The sequence below is a fragment of the Lithobates pipiens genome, unplaced genomic scaffold (genome assembly GCF_037356315.1).
Source record: "Lithobates pipiens isolate NorthernLeopardFrog02 unplaced genomic scaffold, aLitPip1_a1.2 Scaffold_18, whole genome shotgun sequence".
Lineage (NCBI taxonomy): Eukaryota > Metazoa > Chordata > Amphibia > Anura > Ranidae > Lithobates > Lithobates pipiens.
This window is the reverse complement of record NW_027507758.1, coordinates 560129881-560155332: the sequence shown is the minus strand read 5'-3', so window position 1 is coordinate 560155332 and position 25452 is coordinate 560129881. Positions and strand designations below refer to the sequence as shown.

The following is a 25452-nucleotide window of genomic DNA, read 5'->3' as shown; positions in this document are numbered from 1 at the left end:
CCGGACTCCTCTGCTATCTTCTGCTAGCTCTTTTGCTAGCGGAGGAGACCGGCTTTCTTCTTCACCGCCGCCCTCTTCTTCCGACTTCGGGGGTCTTGACCCCCTCTTTGGTTCTTCTTGCCGGGCCACCGCGCCTTCTTCTAGCTCTTTTACAAGCGGTGGCCCGGTCTTCTGTCGCCGCTGTCGCCGTCTTCTGTTCTTCTCTTCTCTTCTTCTCTTCAGATGTTGCCTCGTCGCTGCCTCCGCTCACAATGGCAGGGATGCGGCGCGGCGACTTATATAGGGACATCACCGGATGATGTCTCCGCCCATTATGATGTCACAGTCCCAGAGGATGCTGGGACTGTGGCATCATAATGGGCGGGGACATCATCTGGAGATGTCCCTATATAAGTCGCCGCACGCTGCGTCCCTGTCATTGTGAGCAGAGACAGCGACGAGGCAACATCTCCTGAAGAGAAGAACAGAAGACGGCGACAGAAGACCAGGCCACCGCTTGTAAAAGAGCTAGAAGAAGGCGCGGTGGCCCAGCAAGAAGAACCGAAGAGGGGGACAAGACCCCCGAAGTCGGAAGAAGAGGGCGGCGGCGAAGAAGAAAGCCGGGCTCATCCGCTAGTAAAAGAGCTAGCAGAAGATAGAGGAGGAGTCCAGCGAGAAGACCCCCGAAGACGGAAGACCCCCGGAGCTGTGCAATAAACTATTTTAACCTTGTGTTGTGTTTTTATTTATTTTTTTACATTTTTTTTCACAGGTGAATGGGTAGGGGTACATTGTACCCCATACTCATTCACATAGGGTAGGGGGCCAGGATCCAGGGGACCCCTTATTAAAGGGAGCTCCCGGATTCTGATAAGCCCCCCGCCCGCAGACCCCGACAACCAACGGCCAGGGTTGTCGGGAAGAGGCCCTTGTCCTCATCAACATGGGGACAAGGTGCTTTGGGGTGGGGGGCCGTGCGGCCCCCCTTCCCCAAGGCACCCCCCCCATGTTGAGGGCGCGTGGCCTGGTACGGCTCAGGAGGGGGGGGCGCTTGCTCGTCCCCACCCCCTTTCCTGGCCGGCTGGGTAGCATGCTCAGATAAGGGTCTGGTATGGATCTGGGGGGGACCCCCACGTCGTTTTTTCGGCGTAGGGGGGTCCCCTTAGAATCCTTAACCAGACCTAAATGCCTGGTATGCTCTCGGAGGGGGAAACCCACGCCAAATTTTTTTCATAAATTTGGCGTGGAGTTCCCTTTTGAGAGCTGATAATTCTGTCAGAGTCGCCTCCGTATAGACGGAGATCCGACTTGTAGGCGACCTCCATTGAAATCAATGGGTACCAGTCGCCTACAAGTCGGATTGAAGTAGTACAGGAACCTTTTCTGAAGTCGGAGCGACTTCAGTAGCGTGCATTAAGACGGCTCTCATTCACTTACATTGATTTTTACATGTCCGACCTGAGGCGATTCGAGGCGACCTGAAGTCGGATCTGAGTCACCCCTGTGTGAACCGGCTCTTAGGGTTCTGGGCTCCACCCTCCCGAGGGGTTCAGAGAGTGCAGGTGTGCACTAGTGGAAGCCAGAGACCCAAGTCTGAGGATCTGAGCAGTGAGGGGCAGCTTTCTATATAGATGACGTGTGTATTCAAGGGGACAGATAAAAGCCTTAAGTGGAAGGCCTGAGCAGCAAGGTACTGCGCCCAAGGCATAGTGAGCCTTAATAGCCAGGTGGACTGGCTCTCCTGACACTCCAGGCTTTCATACTCCTCCAAGACTCACGGTCCCTTCTAGTCCCCAGGACTCTCTTCCAGATGTCTAAGCTATGGTCTCCCCAACTCTCTCAGCTTGCCCAACTTTCTCAGTCCACTGACCTGGAACCTCTCCCACATGGATTGCCACCTCAAGGATATTGCTTGGGTTTTTAAACAGTAGCAGAACCTCCCTCCTGGGTGCAGCAACTGCTTCAACACCAACTCCCCTGAGCTCTGCCTTACAGTGAGTGTGTGCACCTGGACACACACACAACCTGCAGAACTTCTGGAAAGCCCTGACACAAGACTGAAGACTCCATCCCTCCCAATGCTCTTTGAAGTCTTCAAGTTTCCAGTAGGGTTGCCACCTCTTCTTCAAGCCAAACCCGAACACTTTTGCACAAGCAAAAGCAATTATTATTATTTTCTTTGCACAAGCAATTATTATTATTTTCTTTTTTTGCAATAAACACTATAGGATTATAAAAGACCTGGGAAACATTTGGGTGCCCCAAAGAGAGTAGTAATGTAGTGCACAAAGCGCTCTTGCTCTTGCTGACATCATCACCCCACCCTTCAGTGATGTCAAACCTGCCCCCAAAAAGCGGCAACAGATTTGTGTATGACTATCTTGGTTACATGGAGAGCCACAGCCTGGTCTGAATAATGTGTCCGGGTTTCAAGTGGACTGAAACTCAGACACATGATTCCAAACCCGAACTGTCCGGGTGAATCCTGGACAGGTGGCAACCCTAGTTTCCAGCCCCAATCCAGACTTACAAAATCCAGAGAAAACTTAAAGCATAGTTTTCTCTGCTCGCCAATCTTCTGCTGGAACTTCTCAAACTGCCTCTTTGATAGTCATGTATCCATTTTACACTCTTTTTCACAGAGACAGGGGCTTTCCCCATCTCACACTATATATATATATATATATATATATATATATATATATATATATATATACTATATATACGGTATCTCTCAAAAGTGAGTACACCCCTCACATTTTTGTAAATATTTTATTATATCTTTTCATGTGACAACACTGAAGAAATTACACTTTGCTACAATGTAAAATAGTGAGTGTACAACTTGTATAAGAGTGTAAATTTGCTGTCCCCTCAAAATAACTCAACACACAGCCATTAATTTGTCTAAACTGCTGGCAACAAAAGTGAGTACACCCCTTAGTGAAAATGTCCAAATTTGGTCAAATATAAGTGTCAATATTTTGTGTGGCCACATTTATTTTCCAGCACTGCCTTAACCCTCTTGGGCATGGAGTTCACCAGAGCTTGCCACTGGAGTTGCCACTGGAGTCCTCTTCCACAACGACATCACAGAGCTGGTGGATGTTAGAGACCTTGCGCTCCTCCACCTTCCATTTGAGGATGCCCCACAGATGCTCAATAGGGTTTAGGACAGGATACATGCTTGGCCAGTCCATCAACTTTACCCTTACTTTCTTTAGCAAGGCAGTAGTCATCTTGGAGGTATGTTTGGGGTCGTTATCATGTTGAAATACTGCCCTGTGGCCCAGTCTCCAAAGGGAGGGGATCATGCACTGCTTCAGTATGTCACAGTACATGTTGGCATTCATGATTCTCTCAATGAACTGTAGCCCCCCAGTGCCTGCAGCACTAATGCAGTCCCAGACTAGGACACTCCCACCACCATGCTTGACTGTAGGCAAGACACACTTGTCTTTGTACTCCTCACCTGGTTGCCGCGACACGCGTTTGACACCATCATAACCAAATAAGTTTATCTTGGTCTCATTAGACCATAGGACATGGTTCCAGTAATCCATGTCCTTAGTCTGCTTGTCTTCAGCAAACTGTTTGCAGGCTTTCTTGTGCATCATCTTTAGAAGAGGCTTTCTTCTGGGATGACAGCAATGCTGACCAATTTGATGCAGTGTGGGGCGTATGGTCTGAGGGCTGACCCCCACCCCATCAACCTCTGCAGCGATGCTGACAGCGCTCATATGTCTATGACACTGAGCATGTGCACTCAACTTCTCTGGTCAACCATGGCAAGGCCTGTTCTGAGTGGAACCTGTCCTGTTAAACCACTGTATGGTCTTGGCCACTGTGCTGCAGCCCAGTTTCAGGGTCTTTGCAATCTTCTTATAACCTAGGCCATCTTTATGTAGAGCAAATATTCTTTTTTTCAGATCCTCAGAGAGTTCTTTGCTTCCAGTGACCAGTATGAGAGAGTAATGCACGTGCACACGACCGGACTTTCCGTCAGACTAGGTCCGATGGTCTTCCTGACGGACTTTCGGCGGAGTTCCGGCGGACTTTGCGAACGATCGGACTTGGCCACACATGAACAGACTAAGGCTGGATTCACATTGCATTTTGCAGATTAGCACTACAGTCCATTTACCATGGTTTCCTATGGAACACGTTCTGTAGTGCAAATATGCAAAAAGCACTAAAAATGCATGGGTGTGAATCAGGCCTAAGTCCGTTCGAAAAGTCCCTTTTGTTTTGAGCGTGAGGACGTAAGACGGGACTAAAAAAGGAAGTTCAATAGCCAATAGTCAATAGCTTCCCTTTGCGTTGTATTTGGTTGGTCGGACCAGCATACAGACTAACAGTTTTCCTGATAGGAATTGAGTCCGTCGGACAGATTTGAAACATGTTCTATTTCTAGGTCCATCAGATTTTTTTTTTTTTATGAAAAACGATCAGATTATCCCACACACGATCGGATTGTCCGATGGACTGATTCCATCAGTCCTGGTCTGCGGAAAATGGCTAACTGAACAAAATTTGGACATTTTCACTTAGGGCTGTACTCACTTGTTGCCAGCGGTTTAGACATTAATGGCTGTGTTGAGTTATTTTGAGGGGACAAGCTGTACATTCACTACTTTACAGTGTAGCAAAGTGTCATTTCTTCAGAGCTGTCACATGAAAAGGTATAATAAAATATTTACAAACGTGAGGGGTGTACTCACTTTTGCAAGATAAGGTATATATTTTTATTATGTATGCATCTATGTTTAAAATAAGATCTTGACATAAAATAATACAATGTTATTCAAATTGCCAACATTTTTGATTGTGAACGAACACATTTTGTTTATTATAGGTTTTTACTTTTCATTTTGTTTTAAGGAACGTTATATGTGCGATATCTTCTTCAACGGTGAATATTCAATCACGAAATGTTAAAACTCATTTTGAAGGCTTGGTTTCTTTTAATTTTATCACCAACAAAGTGTTACTATTGTGCATGTGAGGACCATAGTTTCAGCTGTTCCATTTACTATTGAGTGGAGCTGGATCTTCACATGACGTGATGGGCTTTAACAAGATCTTAAATTCAATTATATTATCATCTGTATAGATATCATTGTTGTTCATTTGTGATTTATATAGTTACTATGTAACTATATAACTATGTACCGATTTAGGAATGTTTATGCAGATCTCGCATGAAACATTACATAATGTTTTCGACTTTTTCCAGTGCAAGTAGGCAGGGCTTCCTAGAATCGAGGGCTTTGTTTGCATTGTAAGCTATAGAAATGCATCCCAAAGGGTACTGACCATAACTTCAGCTATAGACTGACTGAGAACAAGAACTGCAATCCAATCCTAAGGTAAGAAGTACATGTCTTTATGGAATTACATTCATTGTGGGAGGGGGTTGTCTGGTGCACAATTATTTTGCAAAACCTTTGTAAGTTACAGAGCTGTTGGATGAATGCAGCTAACACTTGTCTAATGTTTCAGAAATTTTACATGACAATGGGAATTCAGTATAAAGGGGCTGAAATTGCTGAAAACAAGTAAACAGAAAACTGCAGCTGCTGAAAACTGGGTTATTAATTACAAGGATGCTACAACTGCTAACCACTCGCCTGCCTACCTTCCTAGCTTCAATACTTTGTGATTTTGATAATGCAGAATATAATGCATCACTCCCAACTGTCCCTGATTTGGAGCAATGCTCCTCTGTCCCTCTTTCCTCCTCATTTGTCCCCCGTTTTGGTCTGATCCATATAGTTGTATATAAAACGCACTATTTATATCTCAAAACGCGTTCCCCAGTGCTAAACCTTTCATCCAATTTCTAAGTTGCTGTATTTGTATATTTCAAAAGCCAGTATAAAGGAATAGTAGTGGTAAAAATAAGCACTTAAGGGTTTAAAAAGGAAGTAAACCCCACCAAAAAAATCGTAATTTTCAGTTGTTTCTATTCTACTAAACATCAGCATTCATACGATCTATATATTTCCGCAAAACGAGCGTTATAAATACCTTTTTTCTCATTTTAAAAAATCTGTGCCTTCCGGGTATCGCCTGCGTCATTGCCCTTAGTTTGATTTCCCTCAAGAAATCTCGCGCATGCGCCGTAGCATCATAACAATCCTAACCAAGCCTCGATCTCGGTTGCCGTTACTAAGGCAACAAAGCATTTCGATTTATTCCCCTGCGTGACGTCTTGTTCAGTCACAAGGGGGAGTGTCAGGAAGAGCAGGGATATCTGTACATCGCGAGACTTCTCCTCTGCCGCTCTGAGGAGAATGTCACGTAAGGCAGAGAAGCAGGAAGGACACAGGCGGCAATACAATATATGCCGCGCTCGCAAGTCAATACTGCGCAAGCACGGCCGACGTCATGGACATCAAAACAGTGATCAGCTGCCTGAGAAAAGTATTATCTACCTAGCAAAACATGTTTAGGAGGGTTTACAACCACTTTAACTAATATATATTTTTTATAATTCTCCATTAAAGTGGTTGTAAACTCTTACAGACCACTTTAACCTACAGGTAAGCCTAGATTAAGGCTTACCTGTCGGTTCAAGAAATATCTCCTTAACCGTTCTACACGGTTAAGGAGATATTTTCCTAAAAACGGGCACCGATGTCTACGGCGCACTGAGCGTGCCGTTAGTGAAGGTGATCATGCCGTCACTGATGGCTCCCACACGCATGCACCGGAGTGACGTCATCGCTGCTCAGGTCAGTCACAGCGCCGGAGCAGCGATACCCGGAAGTCACTCTGGGGATCATGGCGGCAACGGAGGAGGTGAGCGAGGGTCGCTTTGGGGGGCTTCGATCTCAGGTAATTCATAATGAGCTAGTATGCTATGCATACTAGCTCATTGTGCCTTTGTCCTGCAGGTTTTTTTTTTTATAAGAGAGGGTTTACTTCCTCTTTAAGGGGGCGTGGTAGGGGGGTGTGTCCTATGCCTACATACTTTTGTTAATAGGTGTCTCTCGTTTGTATCTCAAAAATCTGGGTGGTATGATAATGCCAAAGAAAAGTGAGAACTCCTGAAAGTATTGAAGCTATATATGACAGCCAGGCAACCAGCATTTTGACTAGGCAAGGTCAGCAACTGCAAGCTCTAAAATTTTTCACTATGGTTCTTCCTTAACAAGATTTTACCAGCTTCTTTCTAACAAACCCTTCATCCTGAGTCTAGGAGTGCTGAAAAGAGAGCTCAATGAGAATGTTGGGTGTAGCTTTAACCACTTCAGCCCTGGAAGATTTTACCCCCTGCATGACCAGCACACTTTTTGCGATTCGGGACTGCATTACTGACAATTGCGCAGTCGTGCAGTGCTGTACCCCAACAAAATTTACATCCTTTTTTTCCCACAAATAGAGCTTTCTTTTGGTGGTATTTGATCATCTCTGTAGTTTTTATTTTTTGCGCTATAAACAAAAAAAGATCCACAATTTTGAAAAAAAAAACACAATATTTTGTACTTTTTACTATAATAAATATCCCCATTTTTTTGGGGGGGGGGGGGCATTGTCATTAATACAGCGATCAGTGCTATAAAAATGCAGTGCTATAAAAATGCATTGATTACTGTAAAAAATGTCACTGGCAGTGAAGAGGTTAACACTAGCGATCAAGGGGTTAATTGTGTTCCCTACTGTGTGTTCTGACTTTAGGGGGAATGGAACTGACTAGGGGAGATGACAGATTGCTGTTCATACTTTGTCACTTCTCCCCTCAGAGAACGGTAATCTCTGTGTTTACACACAGAGCTCCTGGTTCTCGCTGCATCACAATTTATCGTGGGAGCCCGGCGGTCATTGAGACCGTCGGGCATTCACATTGGCTCTGGGGGCGAGCTGCGTGAGTGCGTGCATGCCCCTGGTGACTGCCTTAAGGAGACATGACGGCGATTCGCCTGGCCATGCCATTCTGCCACAGTACAACTGGTTAAACAAGATTTTAGCATGGTTATACTGTATACATCACTTCTGCTATAATGATTTTTGTTTTAATACAGTACATATCACATAGCTGCCAACATTCTCAAAAAAAAAATTTAGGGACACTTTTTTCTGTAGGCAAGATTTTTCTTTTTAATTAGCAGCAGGGCATTTACTTGTAAGCGTGGTCTAGGAGGAGCAAAAAATGTGGTGCATGAAACATGAGCATAATTTAAATGATGCTATATATTGGGCATGGCTTAAAGGGGGTGTGGTTAAGTAGAGTCTGAGATGACTTACCTAGTGGAAAATGTGGTAATATATAGGGAATGTAAGTAGGGCAGAGTCCAGAGGTCAGTAGTATGTAGGGCATGGGGTTGGGGGGGCAGATTTGGGGTGGGGATGGAGAAGAGGGGGGGGGGTTGAGCAGCATTGGGGGTTGGGCAGGTGAGCAGAATTGGTGGGATGGAATAGAGGGGGGGGGTGAGCAGAGTTGGTGGGGTGGAGAAGAGGGGGTTGAGCAGAGTTGGGGGGATAAAGAAGAAGGGAAGGCTGCCCTGGTCGGTCCTTTGGGTATTGCTCAGTCTACGGGGTTGTAGAGATCAGGTGTAGGTCCTCTTAGCATCCTGTGGCCACCAGGAAGCAAACCAGTGTGGAACGCAGGCGAAAATTATGTCACCGGATGGACGAGAACAGCCAAAGAGACAGGTCCAAATGATGGTGTAATTTCCACACTGGTTTGCTTCCTGGTGGCCACAGGATGCTAAGAGGACCTACACCTGATCTCTACAACCCCCTGGATGGCACGATATCCAAAGGATGGACCAGAGCAGCCTTTCTTCTCCCCCCTGCTTTGTTGAGCTTCATATCAGCTTACATCCTGTAAGTGTTTTTATATCCTTGTGAAATGATTTTTAACCTGTAAACTTAGGTGGCACTTCCTTTTCTCTCCCTTCTTGACTTTTAATATTAGGACACTTACCTGTCCAGCGATGTTGGCACCCCAGCCGATTTTTCCATCAGCTCTTGGGTGCTACCACTGGCATTGTTTGTAAGAGTAATGGCATTGAAGTCTTGCGGCTTCACAGCCGGGTCCCTACTGTGCATGCGCAAAGCGCTCTGTGCTTTCTAAATGGCCCAGCGGTGGGGAGCAGCGGCAAGTTCACCTGGAAGTGGGAGCGGGTACCTGTCAAAACCAGGTACCCACCCTTCCACCCAAAAGGGGCCAAATGTGGCTCCGGAGGGGGGGGGGGAGGCAGAGAAGCGGAGCTTCCCCTTTTGGGTGGAGCTCCACTTTAAGCCCTGAAGAAGTGCTCAAACCCCTGAAACGTGTTGGCTATGTCACATCTTTCTTTGCACGTTGACATCTTTCTTTACAGCATTCCTTACCCAGTGCTACAGCCATCACACACTAATGAGACCAACAACTCAATGAGTAGAGAAGCCACAGAAAACTGTTTCCTGCAACACCCAGGAAGTTACATAAGTAGACATTGCCCCAAAGCATGTCAGTGATGACAGAGAGAGGTGTAGAGGAAGTTTAATGCCTGTGTCCTCTTTTTCTCCCATCTTATCACTTGTGATTTGTATAGCAGGTGTGCCAAAGAACACGACCACCACTGATACAAAGCAAATCTTCCCAGCCTTTATGATTTTCATTACTATTTTTGTCTCCAGGTTTTGCCGCAGACATGTATCTAATCGATCCAGTTACAATTATCCTCTCCATTCTCACCTGTGTTTTTCTGGCATTTTTTTCATCCAGTCAGAAGAAAAAAGTTCATCCAAATTATCCTCCTGGACCACCACGTTTGCCTATTATTGGTAATTTGCACATTATAAATAAGAATAAACCTTATATAACTTTTCATGAGGTAAGATTTACAACTTTTAAGTGAGTGGTTAAAGTATATGTAAATGGAGTCCAGCTAATTAATAATGTTTTATAATGAGGAATACGATGCCACCAGGGCACAGCAACAAAAGTGTTGGTAACTGTACATCAGGGATATGCAATTAGCTGACCTCCAGCTGTTGCAAAACTACAAGTCCCATCATGCCTCTGCCTCTGGGTGTCATGCTTGTGGCTGTCAGAGTCTTGCTATGCCTCATGGGACTTGTAGTTCTGCAGCAGCTGGAGGTCCGCTAATTGCATATGCCTGCTGTACATGATTCATCTGATGAATATGTTGGGCCTTCACTAAAGTTGAAGTGTACATACTGGTCACTCATTCCTCAGTGCATTATCTCCCTCCCCAGCCACTGCACCCGTAAAGCTGACAGGTGTATGGCCAAGGAATTGTATAGTAGAGGTGAGCAGATCCTGATGGGGAACTGAGAGACCAGTTCCCTGTCAGGTCCTCCTGGATGTTAGTTGACAGAGCAAGGCTTTTGTATCCACCCACTGCATGGGCTGTCAATTTATGTCAAAGAATTTTATTATCACAAGAAAAAAGAAAGGCTATTACACATACAGTACATATACATGGCATAGCAAGTACCGAGAGGTTTTCAAAATCTTAGAAGAATACATAGGTAGGGCCTCATTGGCCAGAACCGCCGCAAGTTGGCGAGGATGTGACATTCGGCAAGTCTCCTGAGGGCTGGGACAGGGGTAGAATGAGATGTGCCCATCCCGACACCCCAAATGGGAGCACGCTGTGCCGGGCCGACATACCACACCCTATACCAAAAACTCCATCTGCCCTCAGGGAAAATCATACTAGTGCAATAAATCAGAAGCCACTTGCGTGGCACAATACTAAACATAAAACAAACCAAAACGGCGTAACTTAAACGTATAGCCATAAACCTCTAGGCTAAAGTAGCTTGGATGGCATAAGGGAAGAGAGAGAGGGAAAGAAAAGAAAGGAAGGCTCAGAGTGAGCAGAAAAAGAAGGGTGAGAAGAGCAACGCCCAATACTCCAGGAATACATTAACCTGGCCGTGAGAGAGACCCTGAGGAGAGCCCCATCAGTTGGGCCCATGGTTCCCAGGTCTTGTCAAACTTATCAGTTGTGTTTAGAAGTATGCTCGAAAGTTTTTCCTGAGCCATTATCCATGATATTTTCCTTTTGGCTGCAGAGAAAGACACTGTCTGTTGTTTCCAAGCTCTGGCTATAGTGAGCTTGGCTCCTAGAAGAATGAAGTGAATCAATCTCCTGAGGGGTTTGGTTACTAATGGGATTTGATCGTTCAAAAGGGCCACCATTGGAGTTCTGGGAATCTGACCTTCAACCAGCTTGTCTATTAAATTGAAAATATGTTTCCAGAAGGAACGGATTCTCGGGCATTCCCACCATATGTGAACCATTGTTCCTACGTGTTTACAGCCCCTAAAACAGAGGGGGTCAGCCTGTGGGTAGATTACGGCTAGTCTAGAGAGGGTGTAGTACCACCTTGAGATTACCTTCAGGCTGGCTTCAGTTAAGGTAGTATTCAGAATGCCTCTGAAAGATTTAAAGAAGGCTGACTGCCATTTATCAAGGTCCCACTGGAATTGGAGGTCAGATTCCCAGGCACACATATATGCCTCTTTGGATGTCGTGGAGGCAAGGGACGAGTAGATCACAGAAATGCCCCCCCGCTGGACCCCGGCTTGTCCACACCACAACTCATATTCCGTGAATTTCGGGGGGAGGGTTGTATCCCTCCAAAGAGATTTAAGGAAGTGTGTAATTTGCTGAAACCGGAACCGCTCCGAGCGAAAGAGTGGTCTCTCAGTTACACATCAGACTCCACCCGCCCAGCGACAATCTATTTCCCAAATATGGCCATTTTTATGTTTACATAATGACATGACCACTATCCCTGACCCCTTTGTTTACATTAAGCTTTCACAGAGGGAATCTCCTGCCCGATAGCCGAATAAAGCCAGTAATACAGTTTCATCACATTCCTGACAACTTCCAAGTAGAGATGCACGATTCTGGCTAAAATGAGAATCACGTTTTTTTGCTTAGAAGATAGATCACGATTCTCTCACAAAAAAATTGTGCCAACTTTACTGTTTTTTTTTTTATTATTATTATTTATTGAAGTGTATTTTTTACCAAAAAAAAATTGCATTTGAAAGACCGCTGTGCAAATACAGTGTGACATAAAATATTGCAACAATTGTCATTTTATTCCCTAGGGTCTCTGCTAAAACTATATCATATTATATATATATTATATATATATATTTATGGTGAAGAGCCCTCTGACCGATACGGACAAGGATGATAGACAAGGACAACATAAACTCGCTACCTGAAATGGACCTGAAAGTGTGCCCTGGTCTAACGTACGGTATACCAAAATAAGGGGGCATACCCTAAAATGAAATGAATATGAAATGGGTGAAATGAGTACTCATATGAGGAGTATGCTAGAGTGAAGGCCTGATAAAAGGGGACGGGTGGGCGGGTATCGCGCACCGGAACCGACAAGGAAGATGGGCGGACGGCAGGTTATATACACCACCGGGCTCCTCCCATAATTTCAGGCCACCATACTGGCCTTTCTATTTATGGTGAAGAGCCCTCTGACCGATACGGACAAGGATGATAGACAAGGACAACATAAACTCGCTACCTGAAATGGACCTGAAAGTGTGCCCTGGTCTAACGTACGGTATACCAAAATAAGGGGGCAAAACACTCAGGTAGGGGATGCATTTTATTGAACCAAGATTGTTACTGGGTAAGTTTGACAAAGGCCTGAGCCATCTCAACTTGCGGATTGGGTACATAACGGGCAAAACAGGAGGACTTCCATCTACCCAACTTTTTGATGACGTGGACCGGGACCCCTTGGCGGGAGGCTGTTGAAGCTGCCCCGATGCGAAACGAATGTCCCGAGTAGTGCGCAGGATTGAGGTGAAGGATGCTCAGGAGTATCCTGACATGCTCCATGAACTGGGCTGCGTTGAGAGGTTTGGAGTGAAAGGGGAGAAGTGGGCCAGTCCCTGGTTGATCGGCCAAAAGGGTCAGCAAGCGGGTGAGGACAGCGACCGGACACCAGCGGTTGTGGGTCTTATAGAGATGTATGTCCGTACCTGGGCCAAGCTGCTGTGTCTTTGAGACCGCTAAATGTAGGATGAAATGGTCCTCAAACCTTACTAGATGGTGTTTGCACAGCATACGTGCCGAGGGGCTACTGCAGGTAAATTCGCCTGGCCGCAAGAAGCCGTAGAAGGCCAGGTGTATGGCTGCTTGCAGGACGACACTGACATGGAGACCGAAAGGTGAGGAGGCCAGAATGTCTGACATGTCCCTGAATACTTCGCCCGTGATAGGCAGCCGTTTGATGCTGGAAACCGGCCGACGTTTCTGAATGCCGCGCATGAGTGCCCGGACGGCGTGACAGGTGAATAAGGAGGGCTTAGTAGGGTCCTGGAGGGACGTGAAGTGTTGTACCCCGGCCAAGTACAATCGGATTGTGTTGAACGATAATGCCAAGTCCGAATGGCAGTAGGAAAGGAAGGCAAGGACTTGCTTGACCCGGGAGGTCTCTGTATTGTGGGACGATATGAAGCGAGTAAAGGCCCTCCAGGCCGACTGATAGGCCTTGCGGGTATTGTCTGAGAGGGAGTGATCAATAAGTTGAGTCGCTGCTGACAAGTGCGGGGCTAATCCAATGTCAGTTGAGACCAGTCCGGGATAGCTGCAGAAGTTGGTCCGGCTCCGGGTACCTGATCAAAAAACGAAACAAAGTTAAAGCGGGAGAGGGCATCCGCCGCCTGATTAAATTTGCCGGGGACAAAAGAACAATGAAGGTTGAACTGAAACAATAATGAGAGCTGGGTCAGTCGCCGCAGGAAGGACATAATCTGTAGAGATCTGGACCTGCCTTTATTGACAATCTCCGCAGTGGCCAGGTTATCTGTAGAAAAGACCACCGTCTGGCCTGACCAGCTGCGGCCCCAGGTGTGTGCAGCGGCTACAATGGGATATAGCTCAAACAGGGAGGACGTCTCAGTGAAGCCAGGAATAGCCAGTATCTGTGGAGGCCAGGGGGCTGCGAGCCAGAGGTTGCCAAAAATAGCCGCAAAGCCCGTGGAGGCCGCTGCGTCGGTCACCACCCGAGGTGACAGGGCGGACACGGAGGGGACGAACAGGGACACTCCGTTCCAGGAGGACAGGAATTCCTCCCACATGGCTAGGTCTGCAATAGCCGCGGAATCCAGGTTGAGTACTTGCTCCGGGTCCTGAGAGTGGGATAATAAGGCCAGCAGGCGTGACACGAACGAGCGCCCCTGGGGGATGATGCGCATAGCAAAATTGAGCATACCAAGGAGGGACTGGAGCTGTCTCTTGGTACAAGTCCTGGCATGAGTAAAGTCCCTCAGGACCGTCCTGATGCGGGTCAGTTTATCCGGGGGAAGGCTGGCCTGCATGGTGTTAGTGTCTAGGCTGACCCCGAGAAAGGTGATAGCCTGCGACGGACCCTCCACCTTGTGCTCCGCAATGGGGACATTAAGGTTACCGAAGACTCCCCTCAACTTAGCCAGATCTTGTGGGGGAGAGCCGGGCGGCTCTATCAGCAGGAAGTCATCCAGATAATGAATGACTTCCCGACACTGGGCTACATGTAACAAGATCCAAGCAAGAGCCTGTGCGAAGGTGTCGAAGAGCCAAGGACTACTCTTGGACCCGAACGTGAGCTTAGTGGCAAAGTAGTACTGCTGCCTCCACTTGATTCCATGCCAGCACCAGAGGGAAGGATGGATAGGAAGAAGTTTAAAAGCATTTGAGATGTCGGCCTTGGAGAGCCAGGTACCTGTACCTGTCTTAAGAATGGCCTGGATGGCCATGTCTACTGATGCATATTTAAGGGAGAACTCCTCAGAGGGAATAAGGGAATTGAGACTGGGGACCGTAGAGGAATGAGGCGCTGACAAATCATAAACCAATCTGAGTTTATTAGAGAACTTGCCCTTGACAAGCCCAATAGGGCTGACTCGCCAGGTGACGAATGGGGGCTGTATGAAAGGGCCGATGACAAAGTCCTGATCTAGTTCAGATTGCAGCAGTTGGTCGATGGCAAGCTCATCCGTGGCTGCTGAGCGGAGGTTCTGGCACTCGTGTGTGACGTGAGGGAGAGAGATGAGTCCAGTGTGAAAGCCTTCCGTGAAGCCCTGGACGAGGAAGGTGGACAGTGAGGGGGTAGGGTGGCTGGATAGGTAGACGCTAAGCCACGACACATTGAGCCGGCTTAGTCAGGACCTTTTGAGCTGCTTGATCTCACACATGAGCCGGGGGTGAGCTCTATGACATTGGGTGCACACATGGAGCAGCCTACACTGGCTGAAATTACACGACCCACTGTTATAATTATTGCAGATCGAAGCACCGCCCATGGTTTTAACTGGGCGCCCTAGCTTATCGGTCTGTGGCGGGCGAGCTGGCACTTGCAGGCCCTGAGCGGCCCCCGAGGTAGATGGGCCGACGAAGGGCGGGGCTGCCACTGAGGTAGCGCACCAGGCCGCAGTATGTGTTGCTGACTGGCAGATTGTACACAGAGGGGACCGAAGCCCCGCGAAGTGGCGGCAGAACAGTTCTGTGTCCATTGTGCTCCAATCCGTAGGGGTCTGGAACTGGGAAAGCCTGGCGGCTGCTTTAGCGGAGAAGGATCGGTGGTAGTCATAAAAAGAAGATCCGCCGTATTTGTAGCCCAGGTCAACTACCACATGGAGGTACCGATCCAGCTCCTCCCTCCTGCCAGGGGAGGCCGAGCAAATGATGTCCCTCATCATGCCAAAAGCTAAGGTAAACTCAGTAACTGAGAGCTTCCTATCTAATCTGGAGTCCTTAGCTTTGAGGACCACTGATACGTCCCCCCAAGTATAGGCTTTATTCTCTGCCAGCTCATGAATTGAGATCAGCAAGGAAGCCAAATTGACGTCCTTTCCCTCTAAAATGTCCTTCCTGATGTTTGCTGACACCATATGCGATGGGAACACTATCGGTGCAGCTCCGGGGATACCTGCAGGAGGGCTCACAACTGGTAGGGACGCTGGTACAGGCGGAGAGACAGAGGGTTGGGTCTCGAGGAGGGCTACTCGGCCCTGCAGATCTGTCATCGAGGTCGTGATAGATGACACCAGGGTGTGGAGCTGGGAGATAGAAGAGGCGATGGAGCCTAAGGAGGCCTGCTGAGTAGAAGCCTCCACCGCCGCGGGAGGAGGAAACAGGAGCCGGAAAAGCTCTGCCTTTCTGGCTGTTGCTGGGAAGGGGACACCCCTGCGTCTTAGCTCGGCTGTTAGCCTGGGAATGGTCCAAGCTCTGAAGGCCCTTTGGCTGCCATTCTCTGAACCGGATGGAGACAATGGAGCCGTGAGGTCCTCGCTGCCGGCCTGGGACATGGTGGCGGAAATTGGGTCTGACGAGGCCACAAGCCCTCTGATGCGATTCTTTCTCCTAATACGGACCTATAAGGGGTGAGATGGATTACAACTGGTTGGAGACTCCTAAAGAAATACCTGTTTCAAAGAAGGCAGCTTTGCTGAAGGGCATTTCCCGCTAGATGATTATGCTTACCTAAGAAGGCACCGTCTGACCAGGTGCAGGCTGGACCTACTGAACTCGACTGACCTGAGGAGATGAAGGTGAAGTTTGTTTGAGACTCCCACCTGACGAAGGCTAGCTAACAGTGGAAGTGAGACGTCACACACGAGATAAACGACACCAAGGAAGGAAATAAATTTTCCTCTTTCCCACCCCCCTGAATCGCCCCCCCCCCCCCCTTTTTTTTTTTTTCCCTTTTTTTTTTTTTTTTTTCCTTCCCCTCCTTTTTTTTTTTTTTTTTTTTTAGTGAAATGAGGCTGATGAGCAAGGCCCCCCGATAAGAATCCAACGTTGAAAAACCAACTGGACTAGAAGCGGGAAGTAACACGTGACCGTGAAATGAGTGAATCTGCCATGACAGAGATCCGAATCGCCATGCCACAAACTTGCGACCGAGCACGAAGCGGAACCTGGAGCATGTACTGAAATGAGGCCATTCCTGGGGCACGCCGGAACGAATTTGGTCCATGAACATGACTATTCGTACCGGAACGTGATAGGTGAAATGAAATGAAACCCATGACAAAGACTGGAATCAGACGACGAGCCCAAGCACCTAACAAATGAATCCCGTCTTTGGAGCATGTACTGAAATGAGGCGTAGCAGCTGGGCACACCGGAACGAATTGGTGCATCAAATAAATGCAACGAGATTCGAATCGGAGTGTAATAAGTGACAGAAATGATATCCCATGACAGAGACAAGATTCAACGACTGGACTGATGGTAGCAAATAATGAATCCGTCTCTGGCGCATGTACTGAAATGAGGCGTAGCAGCTGGGCACGCCAGAACGAATCGGTGCATAGTAACATGCGACAGGATTCGAATTGGAGTGTAATAAGTGACAGAAATGATATCCCATGACAGAGACAAGATTCAACGAGTGGACCGATGGTAGCAAATAATGAATCCGTCTCTGGCGCATGTACTGAAATGAGGCCATTCCTGGGGCACGCCGAGACGAATTGGTCCATGAACATGACTATTCGTACCGGAACGTGATAGGTGAAATGAAATGAAACCCATGACAAAGACTGGAATCAGAAGACGAGCCCATGCACCTAACAAATGAATCCCGTCTTTGGAGCATGTACTGAAATGAGGCGTAGCAGCTGGGCGCACCAGGACGAATCGGTGCATAGAGGAATGCGACAGGATTCGAATTGGAGCGTAATAAGTGACAGAAATGATATGCCATGACAAAGACAAGAATCAGGGACCGAGCGTGAACCTGCAAGTGATTCCGTCTCTGGAGCATGTACAGAAATGAGGCCGAACCCTGGGGCACTTCAAAGCGAATCGGTGCACCAGCGGTGCGACAGGATTCGCGACGGAGCGCGACTAGTGACAGAAATGATATTGGAGCAGCAGAAATGACTGGGACTGAAATGTTTGAACGAGGTGAAATGAGACACATAACATAATTGCAAGAAATGAAGAGACACATTCGAACTGGAGCAGAGCAGCGACACGTGCGGACTGATTGCCTTGTCGTAACAAGCAGTCGGCTGTGGGTCGAACGATTCGACCGCTACAATAGAAATGCACGGCAGTCGAACGGTTTCGAATGCCGTAGCTGCGAATGAATCGCCTGTCGTGGCGTAATCGAACGTGTCGAATGATGACAACGCCTACGTCGAAAGTAGCATACAGTGACAAGTGTACGAGGCCACCGAAACATTCGATATGACAGAACAGAGCGGCTTGTGCGTACAAGCAAAATAATGGTACATCGAAAACGTAATAAAAGAGGGTGCCGAAGCCCTACCTGCGACAGCCGGCCCGAGCGACAAATTCGATGGGTACAGCGACGACGAACCTACGGACGCTGATGGACGAGACGGGATTGTCGAATTGAAGACGAAAACGCGGGAACCGCCGAACAGGCTCGCTGCGTCTGATCTGGATAGTCGGCCCTTGATATCTGACGTGTCAGATATCGCGCACCGGAACCGACAAGGAAGATGGGCGGACGGCAGGTTATATACACCACCGGGCTCCTCCCATAATTTCAGGCCACCATACTGGCCTTTCTATATATATATATATATATATATATAAAAATAAATTTTTGGGGGTTCCAGGTAATTTTCTAGCAAAAAATATTGATTTTAACTTAAGAAAGAAGTATCAGAAAAAGATTTAGACTTTAAGTGGTTAAACTTCCTGCATTTACACGTTATTGAAAGCTTGGCAGACTGTCCAGATTATTTGTTTACACAGAAGTTCTTTCCCTTTGGTCTAAGAAGTGTTATGCCGCGTACACACGAGCGGATTGTATGGCGTACTTAGTCCGTCATACAATCCGACGAACAGTCCGTCGTACTTTCCACTGAACGGACTTGACCACACACGGATACACAAACAGTCCGTCGAAAGCTTGCGCGATGACGTGTACAGCACGTACGACGGGACTAGAAATAGGAAGTCCAAGACACAGCAAAGCACCCTTCCGCCGTGTAAATCCTTTCTGGGCATGCGCCATTCTTAGTCCGTCGAACTAGCATACTGACGACCGTATTGTCCGCTGAAACCAAAGTACGACGGACCGAATTTCGAAAAAACCGAAATACTTAGTACTCCGGACTGCACGCTGAAAAAATCCGCTGAAGCCCACACACGAGCGGATTGTCCGCTGAAATGTGTTTCGACGGACTAAGTACGCCATACAATCCGTCCGTGTGTACGCGGCATTAGTCACAATGTTTCAAGTTCTAAACTTGGCAGACTGCCCCGGATGCTTTCTTTTGACAGCTGAGTGAGCACATAATCATCCCACTTGTTTATATGAAAGAATTGCCTATTCTCAGCAGGAGAGATCGTCAGGGGGGGTGAATCGCAATTTTTTACCGATTAATCGTGCAGCTCTACTTCCAAGTACAGGAAGGACACTCTTATACTTCTGTTCTGTACACCAGCTCAGATCTGGGTTTAACTACCTCTAGTTTCCTAATCTAAGCCCTTGTACACACGGTCGGACATTCTGACAACAAAATCCCTCGGATTTTGTCCGAAACTTGTGTTGCATACACACGGCCGGACAAAGTTGTCAGAAAATCCAATCGTTCAGAATGTGATGATGTTATTTCGTTACGACGGGACTACGTTCAGGCTAGTAGCCAATAGCTTTGGTCTAGGAATTTGATCTGAGCATGCGTGGCACTTTGTCCGATCGGAATTCTCTACACACAATCGGACAAAGTCTGATCGGATCATGTTGTCGGAAAGTTTTATAGCCCAGCTCTAAAACATTGTTATCTGGAATATCCGACGAAAACAGTCGGATGGAGCCCACACACAGTCGGATTATCCGACAACACGGTCCGATCGGACATTTTCCGTCGGAATGTCTGACCGTGTGTACAAGGGCTAAGAAGTTAGAATGTGTCACTGTCTAATGCTAGGTTTTCCAAGTGGTAGTAGTAGGAACTTCCCGAATTTGATGCATTTGTCTGTATTAAGCCTTTACTGTGCATGATTTTTTACTCCAACAATTCCTATAGACGTATATTTACTACTTCTTGAGGAGTACATTTAAAGCTATGCACACACGATAGGATTTTCTGACAACAAAACTATGGATTTTTTTTAACTGAAGGATGTTGGCTCAAACTTGTCTTGCATACACACAGTCACACAAAGGTTGTCGGAAATTCCAAACGCCAAGAACGCGGTGACGTACAACACGTACGACGAGCCAAGAAAAATTAAGTTAAATAGCCAGTGCGGCTCTTCTGCTCGATTCTGAGCATGCGTCGACTTTTGTGCGTCGGAATTGTGTACAAACGCTTGGAATTTCCGACAACAAACCTTGTTGTCGGAAAATTTGAGAACCTGCTCTCAAACATTTGTTGGCGGAAATTCTGAAAACAAATGTTCTATGGAGCATACACACAGTCGGATTTTCCAACAACAAGCTCACATCCAACGTTTTTTGAATTTATCAATGCACAGCTATCGCCACTTCTAATGCCTCTGCTAATAGTCAGCATTCTTGATGAGTGCATTTGACAGGTCCCTCAGCTCCTAACCTATCTGGCACTGGAGAATTATGGCTTTGAGGGTAGGGGCAATAAGAGGATGGAAGATGGAAGACACTTCTCATTGATTTTAAGTAATATCCCTTGAATTGTTTTTTATTTTTTTTGGACTAAACTTAGCCTTTACTAAAAAAATTGAATACCATGGGGCCTAAGACAGAACCCTGGGGCACACCAGTCACTACTTTAACCCATTTAGATATCAAGTCGTTTATCATTACTTTCCTGTCCACGCACATACAATTTCAACAAAACTAACAGACCCTTTTTATTGTTGTTTATGGTACAGTATCAAATGCTTTACCAAATTCTAGATAAACTACACCCACTGGACTTCCACCATTCAATTTCTCATTTACTTTCTCAAAGAATGATAACAGACTGCTCTGACAAGAACAATCTTTCATATATCCATGCTGGTTGTCACTTATGATATCACAGATACATTTCTGTGTAGAGTCCCTTACAATTCCCTTAAGTACCTTACATACTATCGATGAGGCTGATTAGTAGCTTCCTGGCATACATCTCAATCTTTTTTTATAAATTGGTACCATATTTACTCTACAGCAGGGATATGCAATTAGCGGACCTCCAGCTGTTGCTAAACTACAAGTCCCATCATGCCTCTGCCTTTGGCTGTCATGTTTGTCTCCCTAAGGCTGGGTTCACGGAGGAGCTGACCTTCCAGGAAACCAATTTGCCAACCAGGGCCTATCCTATAGGCATTAGAAATATTCACGGTTCATTTGTGGGGGGGTGTGACCGGATGGAGTTGGGCGTGAGCGAGTGAGTGGGAGCGTGTGTGTCTGAGCTCCTGCCTCCGCCCGGTGTCATGTGGAACACCGCTCTCTGATGAGTATAGCTGTGATGACCAGACCCCCTCTACTGTAGCTCTGTAGCGTGAGCGTGAGCAGCGTGTAGCGTGGCGCGCACTGCTTCCCGACGCCCACCGCTTCGCATCGGCGGAAATTGACGGAGATCCCCGAGTGTTCCCGAGACGAGCTTTCAGAAAGCTCCGCTACTAAGCTGGTCGTTCGGAGATCCACGGATAGGAGGAAGCCTAAACCCCACATGAGGCTAAGCCAAGGACACGCCGAGCAAGTTCTATGACGGCCTTGGATGACAGCATTCCTCTCGGCGATACCGGTCTGCTCTATTGAGGGAACAACCTGTCGGCAGTGCGGTGAGAAACGTTATTGAAGCTAAGGGGATGTTAGCACCTGGGCAGAGCCTGCGGCTTACCTGATACCTCAAGGTGGAGAGTTGTATAGGCAATCCCTGCTTGTTCGGAATGTCAGCCTTTTTTTTCTACCTGTCTTGCTCTTGATGACTGTCCGTTGAAACGAGCTTATTGCAAGAATATAATCAATAAGAGACTTGGCAGTGTGTGTCCCGCGCTTGGTGAGCTGTTCGGATCTCCCCCCAGGTTCTCTCTCAAATATTTGAGCCCTTTGCTGGGAAGTAGTGATTTGGCAACACTAATGTTACAGTATTAGCCTTTATCCCCTGCCGGTTTAGCGAACCTTCTATGCGCTTTTTACCATGCTTAGCAAACGTGCGATAGAAGACGCACTTCATGGAGAGGGGAATCAAAAAACACGGGCTGCTAAAGAAAAGCTGAATCAAGCCTCTGCAGCTTCGAAGCTTGAGCGTTTTGCACGTGTATCCTCCCCAGGTGGGAAAGCCCAACATCACCCGCTGGGACAATCTAAAATGCAGGGGTCTGCCGGGGACAGGAGGAGTGCAGGTTGCCCCCCACCAGATCCTGGTACCCCGTTGCCAGGAGGGGGGGTAGTTGAGCTGCTCCAAGAAGACAGCAGGGTGCCCCAAAAACCTGGGGAGGGTGGGGAACCGACTCTGCGTGAGATACTTACGGCAATCAACGACTGCAAGAACTCTATCTCTGGGCTAGACAGCCAACTGAGCAGCATCCAAAACGAAGTACACGCTATGAGCCAATTACTAAGTAATACTATTGTTAGAATGGACGCTCTAGAGGGAAGATTAAGCACGGTGGAAGATGAACTATTCCCTCTGCAGGAAAAAATAACTACACTTCAGAAACAAATTGTCGCACAGGCATCTAAAATTGATGACATGGATAATAAGAACCGCAGGAATAATGTGCGACTAATTGGCCTGCTAGAGGGTAGTGAGGGTCCTGACCCCATAAATTTCTTGGAAAACTGGTTCAAGGAATTACTGGGGGATGTTTCCTTTTCCTCTACCTCCAGCATCGAAAGAGCCTACAGAGTTCCTCTCAGATCTCATCTATCTGAGGGACGCTGTAGACCAATGATTTTGAAATTCATTAACTATAATGATAGAGTGATCTTGATGCGGAGAGTTAGGGGAATGGGAGACATCTTCTACAAGGGGTCTAGGGTGTCATTTTATCCAGATTTTTCGCCAGACCTACAAAAACAGAGGGCGGAGTTTATCCCCGTTAAACGTACCTTAAAATCGCATAATATTATGTATGCCTTACTGTACCCAGCCCGTCTCCATGCGTCTGCTTTGGGCTCAACAATCTTTTTTAGTTCTCCGCAGGAGGCCATGAATTGGCTAGAGGAGCATAAGGGAGCCCTCTAATGACACTCGGAGTTGGTCTGTACTGGTTCCCCCCCCCCCTTTTTTTTTTTTCTTTTCTTTTTGTCTGTGTGGGCAAGGTGGGATGAGTGGGGAGGGGGGAGGGTGGGAGACAGTAAAATTTGATACTAGCATCTGTGGGAATAATTTTTATATACTTTATACCTTATATACTTACTTTGGTGTGGAATTAAGGTGTCCTAGGCTACTGCTCGCTGACTGCTGATGGGTAACAATAGGGCGCAATAATTTAACTAGGAATATGGTAAAACACTATGGATTATAGAGCACTGTGATGATAGGATGAATTTATAGATATACAGATGAATTTATAGATAATATAATATTTTATCGTTAATTGTGAACGAGCCACGATGGAGGAGTTGAGTGTGTGGGATTGGTTAATGTACTATAAGTAAGTGAACACTATAGGCTGACAAGTTGGGCGGGAATAGGCATGGTCACAGATGGGGTGAGTTGGGAGGGTGGGTGTTGGGGGGGGGCCAACTACATGGGTAAATATAATTTTATGCTGTTATGTATGTATATCTCTAGAAACAATTGGTGAATCCATCTTGGCGAAGGAATAGGGAGCCAAATGGCTGCCGTTTGGGTGAGATGGACGAACTAAATTGGTTCAAGCTGGGGTATAATGCTTTGGCCCAGGGTACACTGTGATATATGGTGGATAGATAGCCCACATAATTTTACATTTATAGAGGTAATAGGGGGTTAGAGTTGAGTTGGGGGGTGGGGTGGGGGGGGGAACCTATATGTTGTCCCCCCCCCCTGCCCCCCCCCCCCCTTTTTTTTTTTTTTTTGGTTTAGGGGGGGGGGGGGAAAGGAAGGGTGGGATTGGCACTACGGAGTGGCTATGTTTTCACTTTTCAATTATTGTGGACGGGGAGGGATATGATCGGGTGGGGGTCCAGCGAGCTCGGACACCGTTGAATGGGGTATGGGTATACCGGTTACAATTGAGACCCCTAGGGGTGGCTCTGATGGGCAGGGTTGGGCGGGGGGTAGGAGGGGAGGGAGTTTTCGAACGCATGCTGAGAGGGATAAGGCGATAGGTGGGGACAGTTTGAGTAGGAGGGAGGCGACGGGGAGAGGATGCGGTTCCCTCTCCCCCTACCCTCCCCCCTTTAGGGGTATATCAATTATTGGAACAGACGGGTGAGAGGAAGACTACTGGGGCCTATGGCTAGGTGGAATATAACCTCGTGGAACGTGAGGGGCTTGGGAGACCCTAAGAAACGCAGGTCTGTGATGTTAGAGACGGAGGGAAGGGGACCTGGCCTGCTTTTTCTTCAGGAAACCCATTTAACTCCAATTACGGCCCCTCTGCTCCATGATCGTAAATTTCAGGCATACTATCACTCTTTTCACTCGTCGTACTCTCGTGGGGTGAGTGTGCTAGTATGGAAAGGTACGGATTTTCTATGCAAAGAGTCCCAGATAGACCAGGAGGGGAGATTTGTGTTCTTGCACTGCTTAGTGGCGGGGCAAGAGTACATTCTAGCAAATATCTATATACCCCCTCCCTTTAAATTAGAGGTCATGGATAGATTTCTTATGTTCAGCCTGGGCAAAATGGGCATTCCATGGATAATTGCCAGTGACTTCAATGAAATTATAGACAAGCGCCTAGATAGGTTTCCTTGCGCAGCTGGGAATAGAACAGGTCGACTACATGAATTTCTACTGGAAGTTGGATTATGTGATATCTGGCGTATGCGATACCCCCAGGACAGGCAATATTCCTGCTTCTCCAGTACCCATCGGACGTTATCAAGGATAGATATGGGCTTGGGGAATAATGAGGCAGTAGGAGGGGTGACAGATATAGAATATGGGGTACGTGGTATCTCAGATCATTCTCCTTTAGTTATAACTTTGAATACGGGAGTGCGCGCCCCATTGAGAGAGTGGAGAATAAACCCCGCTTGCTTGGAACTAATTGATGGATCTAACCTCTTGGGGGATGAAATAGGGGAATTCCTTCAGGCTAATAGAGGGACAGCGGCCCCTGGTATGGTTTGGGATTCCCTTAAAGCCTTTATTAGGGGACTACTTATTCAGAAAATTGCAATACTAAAACGGGAGTCTCGAACTCAGGAAGAGAAAATTCGTAATAACGTTATTCAGGCTGAGAGAGAGTTTGTAGAAGACCCATCGCCGGGGAAACAACAAACCTGGGAGGATAATCAACAGATATACAAAATGGCACTCTTAAAAAAAGTGGAGAATCAACGTATTTTCCAACACCAATATTACTTTGGCGAAGGGGAGAAGGTAGGTCGAGTCCTCTCCTTATTGACTCGTGTCAACAGCCCCCC

At 47.1% G+C, this 25452-nt stretch overlaps 1 protein-coding gene across 6 annotated transcripts in view; it reads left to right on the top strand.

Annotated features, from left to right (window-relative positions):
- Positions 1-5223: 5223 nt before the first annotated feature.
- Positions 5224-25452, top strand: part of LOC143988987 (cytochrome P450 2C5-like) — an 86230-nt gene continuing 66001 nt past the window's right edge. For 2 of the 6 annotated variants that reach the window (XM_077488964.1, XM_077488962.1), the window contains exons 1-2: positions 5224-5348; positions 9607-9803. In XM_077488964.1, coding sequence (XP_077345090.1) covers positions 9621-9803 — 183 coding nt within the window. In that variant the 5' untranslated portion in view covers positions 5224-5348; positions 9607-9620. Of the gene's footprint in view, positions 5349-9606; positions 9804-25452 lie in introns of those variants that run through there. The other 4 variants (XM_077488968.1, XM_077488965.1, XM_077488967.1 and 1 more) reach the window with 4 other exon arrangements.